Here is a 10,000-nt window from a genome sequence, read left to right on the forward strand (position 1 = left end):
AAACTCCACACCTATTGGGAGCAGTGAGAAAGTCACAGAAGATCAGGGTAGAACAATATGATTCAATGATTTCATCAGTCACTGCATCGAATGCATAATGCAAATAGTCCTGTAGACTAGAGGGCTCACTGAGATGGCTGCTGGCACTAGGAAATGAGGAGGCACCAAGCCCCCGGAACGGCTGGCCAACGTTAAAGCCGGCGAGCCTACTGGTCAAAGCTGGACCGTGCATATAGCACGAGGAAAAAACAGCGCAGCTGGGGTTTAACATCCATTTGTAACCTCTCAGAGTTACAAATGGATTAACTGGTGGATTCAAAACAAAAAGCTTTTACAGCGGCATCATGAATCCAATTACAAATTACATTTAGCAACAACTCAATATGATTCTAATTGAAGACAACAGGACAACCTTCATATCTACCATAATATACCATCAATCAATAATCATCAAATATCAATAATCAGGCATTAAGGGACTATTTAATGGTCCCTGTGGGAGGGGAAATTCCTGTTCTGCATTCACACAGCAGATGATTGCTCAGACGGCCCAGATGACCACATGAGGGAGCACGGAGGTCGAACCGGCAACCGTCCAATCCCCAGGCGGCGTCTCCAACACTCCGCTACGGCGACCCCAATTACACATGCGCACGCACGCGCACGCACGTGCTAAAACACACTATGCATCAGCTGGTGGCAGACACATGCATTGTGTTTGTGCTGTAGCCAGCACATACAGGGCTCTGCTGCATGCAGCAATGCGTAAAGGCCTATCCAGAAGTCTTAGCGCTGACCATGTGCTTGGCTGTGTCATTCTGCTTCTAATGATAACATAAATACACATGTCTCAGGGGTGCGTTTCACAACCTGCTCACTGAAATAGGCCAGCAGCTGATACCAACACTCGGCCTTCCTGGTTCCAGTCAATTAGAGTGTTAATGCAACAGGTTGTTGCTTTATTTATGAATGATGAACAATAATGTTTTTTCATTTTCATTCATAGTCTGCCTGGCTATGAATGAAACCCAGCTGAAGAGAAATACCATACAGAGGAATACCTTCATAGTCTGCCTGGCTATGAATGAAACCCAGCTGAAGAGAAATACCATACAGAGGAATACCAAATGGAATTTACATTTGTGGTGGACAGAACTACCTAGAGAGTTTAGGTTTTTTGTGCTTACCTAAAGGGATGCTGTGCTCGCTGACAGCCTTGTCTTGCTCTTGAGATGGTGAGCGTGCCCCAATCTCTATCTGGTTGCTATTGCTATATGGGCTATTTACGGAGTTCGGAACACCTGTAGATGAAAATGACATAAGTTACTACAATCGTAGGCTTTGTTCAGGGGGAAAAGTGATCAGGTGATATTTGTGTCTTCAGACATAATTTGCATTGGTTGCTGTGGTAACAATGTAACAACACAGAGGTGACAATAACAGAAAAACACATTAAATTAATACCTATTCATAAACAAATGATTTGAGAAGCATAACAAATTAGAAACTAAAACAGCTGACCAAAAAACAACATCTTTTGGTGTCAGATTTGTGAGTTTATGTCTATTGTCCCTGCTAAATAAATTAATAACTGAAATGAAAATGAAGCTTCAGACCTGGCTCTAAGTGATATTTTATAGTTTGGTGAGCAAATTACCTTTTTTAATTGTTTCCTCCTTCTGCTGGATAACTGTATTATTTATCTCTGTGATTGCCGCCATGTCCTGGGTCTTGCTGCCTTCAGGTACAACATGATTTCCCAGTGGTTCTTGCAACGGCTCCCTAATGGTTGCTTTATCCTCTGAGAATGTTTCCTCTAGCACATCCTTGAATTCCTGATCAGGGAAGTCACTGATATCTTTGCTCAATTGTTCAGGAGCCACTGTGCTGAGAGTCTGGCTGCCTGGACTGGCTACAAGCACAACCTCCATTTCCTTCTCCATCGGCGATGTTTCTTCCATTCCACCATCGCCATTCTCCTTGTTCTCGTTTTCCCCAGGAGACTCCTGTGTCTCAGTGCAATGGCTGACTTCAGGCGGAGGTGCGACCTCCTCCACCACTTCCTCTGCCGTGGGCTCTTTGGTACAGGAAGAATCCTCCACCAGCTCGGGAAGGTCTGGCTCGATGATAGAGTCGTCTTCTTCACCCACCTCATCCACAGTGACAAGCTCCTCCATGTTCTTGGGGTACCAGCACTCTCCTTCTGTGTCATCTCCACTTTCCCACTCCTCCACCTAGAGGAATAGATAAGAACAAAGCTATCAATCCTCACTCCCTCTGCAATTACATTCTGAACTATGTAAAGAAAAATGTGCTTTTTTTCATGGCGTACTTGACATTATTGCTGACCATTTACCAAAGCATATTATGGTTTGTACATTTTTGAAGAAGCCACTTACAGAGAAGTGTGGATTGCTTTGGATTGTTTTGATTAACTGCTTAGTGTCGTTTAGCCAACATTGACCAAAAAAAAGAGCTTACGGGAGCTAAAGCTAAACCTTAATTTATGGGGAAATGGTTTATGTATGATATTAGGCCAAACCTGTGAATAGAAAATGACATGATTGTGTTAAAATTCTTACTTTGCTGTCTTTTCTTTTCTCACATTCTGTAGTCTCAGTTGGTTTGCTGCCTCGCTGAGGTGAAACAGACCTGTCTTTTCGCTGCTCATCCTGTCAAAATGTACAACATGACCACTTATGAGTATTGCATTATATACATGTACAGTACCAATCTCTTCTTCATATCACAGAGGTGTAATTCATGCAGCAGTTCAATCTCTACTTGCTATACGTATCAGCTCACATTAGTTTCAGCAACATTTTCTTTCTCCTGTTTCTCTACGGTGGTGTGCTTCCTGTTTGTCTTTCGGCTTCTCCCTCTGGCTGGTGATCCATGTCTCCTGTCTTCTGCTGCTCTCTGAAGTTGTTCCTCCGAAACCTCGGACTCAGAGTGCCTGGACCTGCCGTGGTAGTCCCCTCCGTCCCTCCTCTTCGACTTGGCTTCATGCCTTTGATACGGAGGTCTCATGTAAAAGTCCTCCTCCACGTTCCTGTACGAGTTGAAGGGCATGCCTTGAGGGCTTCCCCGTGGGTAGCGGTCTCTGTTACCCCTCATGCTCTCTCCTCCCCCTGCAACACCTCCACTTCCCCTCTCATCTGCAGTCCTTGGGCTGGCACGGTCCGATGCCTTCAGGTACGGCTTCCGGCGATCGGCCATCCGTCCGTTGGGCCGGTCCTCGTCTACGTTAGCTCCGTTCCTCCACAGCATTTCATCCCTTTCCCGTTCCTCCTCACCCCTCCGCGGGTGGGCCGACCAGTCCCAGGAGCCACGGCGGGGGCCCAAGCCATTGCTGCCTCTCTCAGGGCCCCTGCCGCCAGGCGCCCCCTGGGGGCTATGGGCTGAGCTACAAGAGGTAAAACTGGGGCTGTGGGACCGAGGGCTTAGCGAACGACTGATGGGACTGCGGGAACGTGCTCTCTCTGGGAGGTACCTGGAGGAAATAGAAATCACAGAAGGTTAGAGGGAGTTCTCTCAGAAATAGTCTTTATAGTTCTGTCAAAATCTGTCAAAATTACACATTAAAGAAATTAACTTCAACAATGCAAAGTGTTAGAGAGAAATCCATATTCCATTGTGATTGGGCTTTTAGCTTCACAATGACCTCCTTTTGCTATGCAACAAAGTGTCTTCCCTAGATATAATCAGAGTAGTATAAAAGAGAGTAATGACACGCTTTGATCTCGCCGCAAAGCGGGTGCCTATGGGCGATAGTTCCAAACATTGCTCCTATGGCTGGAACTATTCCATTGAGATAGAACGAGCACTTCCGCATTCCATTGTTACAATGAGAGTCAACGGGAGTGTCTTTACTCTCTTTTATACTACTCTGGATATAACCATATGCCATGTTTGGTCATCCTAGGCCTAACAGTATAGCAGATATTCTCCAGACAAGATCTCAGATAGACAAAGGAAAGGCTGAATTTTGGATGGTTAGAAGGCATAACAAAAGGATGGACAGGGTGCAAATATAGCCTAGTCCCCCAAGTAACAGTACGCATCTTCAATGCAGCTAGCAGCATTTCAATCCCAGCAGAAAAGCAGACTTACTGGTCAAGTGCCTGTATCTCATCTCTTTCTCTTTGAGTGTTGAGATCATGGATGATGGACTCCACATCTTTACCAGGTTTCTTATAGCAAACACATAAAGAACAAATCTGCATTATGATACAACATTATGACAATTTCAGTGCATGACAGAATGTGGCACAATTACAATTACAACTCAGGCCTTTAGTAGACGCTCTTATTCAGAGAGAGCAAGTGCAAAACAGAGTAAACGGCATGAACAGTAGTCCACAAGCAAAACCTGATGAATGTAGTATATTGTAAATAATAAAGTAACCTTACCTTGAGTTGTAGCTCCTTGTATCTCTTGGACATCCGTATGAGAAGCTTCTGATCATTAAGCATGGCTGGGGTCAACTGGTAGTATTGAACCATGGCCTGAGCTGCCTCAACATATGCCATCTCCAGAAATGCCTGACGGGAGAACAGCCAAATTAAGCTTCATTTATAATTTGTCTTACGACGGTGTCGCATACCGAAAATAGCCCATCTACAATCTCACAACGCGTCGCACCTGCGACACATTGCAAACTTGTAGGTCAACTCCCCTCAGTGCACGACACAGCCATATGAACATAACATAAATTAGGCATCAGACGACAAACCTTTCCTCACAGTTTTATGGTCTTTCTTGCTACATGCATATTTTGCATAGCCCACGTCAAACTACATGCATGCAAATCTTTTAAATTGTTATCACTTGAGCTCTTATTTTACTGCATAATAAATCATTGATCCAGATCGTGAATATGATAGGGGGTGAATGTGCCATTCATAGTTATGATGATGATGAATTGGTACATCAGAGCATGAGGCGGACATCACGGACTGCAGTGAAGTGTTCTATTTGCTATGACCACGCGCATATTATTACATCATATGTCAGAGGTAATGTCAGATATGTAGGCGACTCACTGTGTGATGAATGACCCATAAGCCTCTCGGACAGTTCCAAGCTATGTATATACAGTCGATGGTAACAAGTGACCCATAAGCCTCTCGGACAGTTCCAAGCTATGTATATACAGTCGACGGTAACAAGTCAAGGATTTTACGGTATATAAAGAAACACCATTGTACCTGATGGGTAGAACGCATGAGGATGTAATTGGTGACTTTGCCAAAGGGCAGTCCCAGGTTGATGACATCATTCTCAGTGCAGCTGCCTTCTGGGAGGTTGCAGATATGGACGACACGCCCTGGGACGGATTTCCTGGGTGGAAATGGCTGGGGAAAACAAATGACAGAGAAGTACACGTTAAATGTCATAACTTTCACTCTACCTTAAAAAGAAGAAGAAGTAATTCCTTTAAACATTGCCATTTAACGGCAGTCTTGATTACTATGAAAGAATGATATTGCTGGAAACCAGGCTGTTAAAATATCAGTGTGTCTGTGTGACACTACCAGTCCAATATCAGTGTGTCTGTGTGACACTACCAGTCCAATATCAGTGTGTCTGTGTGACACTACCAGTCCAATGTGAAATGGCATTTCAATGCCCGCCTCTTTGCTTCTATTTTTGTTGTGGTACGTCATATTGTTTTGATTTTGGGAGTAGTAGTAGTTCTGTATCTGCCCTAGAGTAGTAGTCTCTTACCAACTGAGGTACTTTGTGTATGTATACATTTGCACACCTCAAATTAGACAAATCATCCCGCTTTTGAGTATTTACAAATAATTTGTCTTTTTGTTAAACTCTAATGTTAAGGTAGAGTAAAAACAGGAGAAATCCACTATGGTATAGTAAGTTCTTATCTCTCAGATCTCCATTTATACCCGTTTTTCTTTTAGTACATTTACATTTCAAAAATGTCTCTCTACTGGACTCACCACAACACACACAACTGTTGTTTGGTTGACCTTCGACATGTGCAAAAGACACCTGTTCATCAAGCCCCCCCCCCCCCCCCCCCCCCCCCCCCCAATTCCAATCCCAATCCCTTTGTCTGTCCACAGTGAGGCAGCACTGAGGTCTGACATCCATAACATCCAGCCTTCGTGAATGCAAAGTGGTTAGATGGGGCAGACATCAACACTCTTCCCTCATCAGGGGGGCGAAGCCGTGTCAAATTGATATTAATCAGTTGAAGGGTTCTGGAGGGTTAAAGCCAGTGGAACCAGGAAAGCTAAATCTGTTTAATGCATGGATATGAAATGACAAGGTCATGTAAGAAGAACAACACATACATTCACCAAAACGAATCCCTTTATGCATATCGCCATATATTAAAAAAAACATAAATAAAGACACAACTCATCCTAGCACTAATAGTGATACAATAATAACAGATTTCACAGCTCATCTGATGGAGCTTCACAGGACTGATACAGAATCAGGCTGCATGGAACATAAATCATCTAGGTAATGTTGACATGGGTATACTTGAGCCATATGACATATCCACTATGTAACAGTAACTTATCAAAAATAGGAGGTGACAGCATTTCATGTTCCTAGTTTAGATGAAGAATCTTACAAGGCTTTCTTAGGAATGTGTCCCGACTCCCGAGCTCATGCTCACTTGCTCACTCGCACACACATTCATACACCAATGGCGGAGGAAACCATGCAAGGCACCAACCTGCACATCAGGAGCAATTAGGGGTTCCGTGTCTTGAAGGACACTTCGACACTAACTCTGGGGGAGTCTGGGATCGAACTGGGAACCTCACAGTTTCCATGTGGCCACTCTACCCCTGAGCCACTGCCGCCCTGTGTGTTCCCGATAGCTTTTTTCTGTATTTATATCATATCCCTCCCAGCACAGTGAAGCGTTTACTGGAAGTGCAAACATAATTCAACATTTTATTTAAAATAACTTGATGTCTCACACTGTGACCCAACTGGACATAAGGGAAAACGGAATTGGCACGGCACACCTTTAGAAAACTCGGTCAGAAATGTGCCTCTAAAAGCTGTTGCTTCATGTTCTTAAAGTGTAATGTCATGCACCAATTCAACTCTACATCAAAACATTAACATTAAGAATAAGAATTGTTAAGGAAATGTATATTTCTATAACGTTGGGCTGCATCAGTATATGACCGGATAAGGTAAACAAATGCAATGTCCTGGTTCAATTCCAGCTGGCGAATTAATTTCCTTCCCTCACTCTATTCCCTATTGGCTTCTATTTTCTCCTACCCAAATAAAGCAGAATACTGACAAAACAAACAGGAGTGAGGTGAGATTATTTGCTTTTTTCAGCATGTAACATTGCAGTCTCTTGCATGTACAGTATTGTGCTGTACATGCAGGGGCATAGCACCCCACCCCAACCCACCACCTCTACATGACAGACAGCTCCATGTGTGGGTCATACTGGGGCCCTATAAGTCCTGACTGGGCCGGCATTATAGGGGATTTGTTCAGAGAAAAACCCCAGCTGCACCAAATACTTCACAGCAGGTATGGTAGCTTTAGAATAAACAGAAGGAAGCATAAAACGGCAAAGCCAGAGGAACAAAGGAGTGAGGAATTTGAGACCACTGGGGTCTCAACACTGGTTAAGCAGTACGCACACGTTGACATAGATATGCCTGCTGACTCAGCAGGCACTTACTATTAGGTTCTGTGCTTGGAACAATACTGTTCACCTAATTATATGCTTCCTTTAGGTCAGTGGTTCTCAAACGTTCAAGGGCCCCCAGTTTAGTATGCATTGATTAGGCCACAGGCAAAAAACAAGCGCCCTGTTTTTCTTGCAGCTGCACCTCATCTATTGTTGAGAGATACCTCTAGGCTAGATTATTGCAAGAATCGGTTATTATCAGGCTGCCCCAACAAGTCTCGAAAGACTCCACAGTTGATCCAGAATGCTGCTGTGTAGAATCTGCTGACAGGAGCTAGGAGATCATATTTCTCCTAAATTGGCTTCTCTGTACTGGCTGACTGTAAAATCCGGAATAGAATTTAAAATCCTCCTCCTCACCTACAAAGCCCTTAATGGTCAGGCATCATCATACAGTATGTTAAAGAGCTACAGTAATAGTACCTGTTAGAACACTGCAATTCCAGAATGCATGCCTACTTGTTCCTAGAATCTCAGAGAGAGTCAGAGCCTTCACTATCAGGGTCCTCTCGCAGTTATGGTCAGGCAGGTAGACAACCTCTCTCGTTCAACAGTAGGCTAAACAACGTTCCCTTTCGATAAAGCTTATTATTACTTATTATTACTATAAGACTGTGACAGACAGACATTCCTGGGACTGTAGCCCTTAGTTATGCTGCTATAAAGCTACACTTCTGGATAACTTCTCATGACTCACTGAGCTCCTCTCTCCTTCCTTCTCTCTCCATCTGTACACATTCATGTCCCATCAATTCATGTTACTAACGTGACTTCTTGCTTGGAGCTTTTGTTGCTTTCTCATCTCACAGGTAGCGCAGTAGCAGATCTCTGCGTAGAATGAGTTACTGGGCTACCAGACCACAGCTAATCATCTACACGATATCGTGATTGCTGGCATGGTATGTCACAATTTAACGGGCTTACGGCCCACCACATCATAACAGCTTCAAGAGTGATAATTCTATTAAGATCTCCATGTCACTGTGCTTCGCTCCACCAGTACACAAGAAAGGTCAATGCAGGTTATGCTCAATAAACAAATCCAGGAATAGATTGCCGTTTATGTCCTTGGAATATCGGAGAGAACCAGAATCCCCCCCCACCCATCAGTAGCTCCACTTGCTGCTGTTTGGCTTGTAAAATGTCGGCGGCGATGGAACACTTGGCTTTACAGCCTGACAGTGCATCAATATCACTGTGTAGATTCGGCTCAAGTTATGAACGGTAGCTGCATCTGCTGACCACAAACTGGAGGATAACTTTGGCTCATGCAGTTACAGACAGTAACGCTGTCTATGGCTCTAATAACAAACTAGTTCGTTTTTTTATATATATATATATTCAGTCACAGGGTTTGACACAAATCGACAGTCACATTACATTAAAAAAAACATAACTAGGAGGGAAGGAAGGGGAGGGAGGCTGTGTTCTTCTCGATAGAGACATATGTGAGCAGGCGAAGATCTACTGTAGGGGGGGGGGCAGCCAGTAGTCTGTAATTACGTAGTGCTATCATACTCTATTTCATAGAGAATGATACTCTTTCATATGACGCTGTACTGTTTAGTAAGTTATGCCATTCTGTGATTGATGGTACGTGGGCTGATTTCCATAATTGGACTAGCAGCCTCCTGCCCAGCATTATGGCTGTTTGGATCCATTCCACGTATGTGGAAGGAGTTATATCTTTAAGAATAGAAGGATCTCCTAGTTAGTATAAATAAGCGGATATCAAGAGGGATATCTTGACCAATGATTCTCTCAATGAAATCATGTATTTGTGTCCAAAAATCTTGTACCCTGGGGCACTTCCATAAGAGTCAACGTACCTTCGTTCGGGCACTTCCAGCATCCTGGATCATTTTTGAGCTTTGCTCTATGTAATTTATAAGGGGTCTAATACATTCTATTAAAGATTTTAAACTGAATTAGCCTAGTGCGAATATTACGTGACATGTGCTTTGAATTGCCTAGTATGTTGACCCATTATTTTTCTGTAAAAGTAGTTTGCATGTCTTTTTCCCATACCATTTTCAGAGCACTAGTAGTACTAACTTTCTCCAGCAACATCGAGTAGTAGAGCGATGCTTCGTGACCCCTACCGTAGCTAGTGATAATAGAAGAGGGTCTTCCCATTCTGAGGGACCAAGGAGCTTCTAGACATTTTTCTCAACAAGCTTTGAAGTTGGACATAGTGCCAGTATTGTTGTCTATTTAGGTTAAATTCTGCCTGTAGCCAGGTGATTTGAGTTCCTGGTCTCTGTAGAGGTCACCAAGCACCGCCACTCCCTTTT

At 43.6% G+C, this 10,000-nt stretch overlaps 1 protein-coding gene across 6 annotated transcripts in view; it reads right to left on the reverse strand.

Moving 5' to 3' along the window:
- rbm20 (RNA binding motif protein 20) overlaps positions 1–10,000 on the reverse strand; it is a 74,258-nt gene that overhangs the window by 4,212 nt on the left and 60,046 nt on the right. For all 6 annotated transcript variants that reach the window (XM_079498103.1, XM_079498102.1, XM_079498101.1 and 3 more), the window contains 8 exons: positions 5,212–5,358; positions 4,414–4,545; positions 4,114–4,193; positions 2,806–3,493; positions 2,583–2,672; positions 1,658–2,234; positions 1,188–1,301; positions 1–11 (listed from right to left, as the gene is read on the reverse strand). The exon at positions 1–11 is cut by the window's left edge and continues 111 nt beyond it. In XM_079498103.1, the coding sequence (XP_079354229.1) occupies positions 1–11; positions 1,188–1,301; positions 1,658–2,234; positions 2,583–2,672; positions 2,806–3,493; positions 4,114–4,193; positions 4,414–4,545; positions 5,212–5,358 (1,839 nt within the window). The remainder of the gene's footprint in view (positions 12–1,187; positions 1,302–1,657; positions 2,235–2,582; positions 2,673–2,805; positions 3,494–4,113; positions 4,194–4,413; positions 4,546–5,211; positions 5,359–10,000) is intronic.

Source organism: Electrona antarctica, assembly GCF_951216825.1.
Source record: "Electrona antarctica genome assembly, chromosome: 4".
NCBI lineage: Eukaryota > Metazoa > Chordata > Actinopteri > Myctophiformes > Myctophidae > Electrona > Electrona antarctica.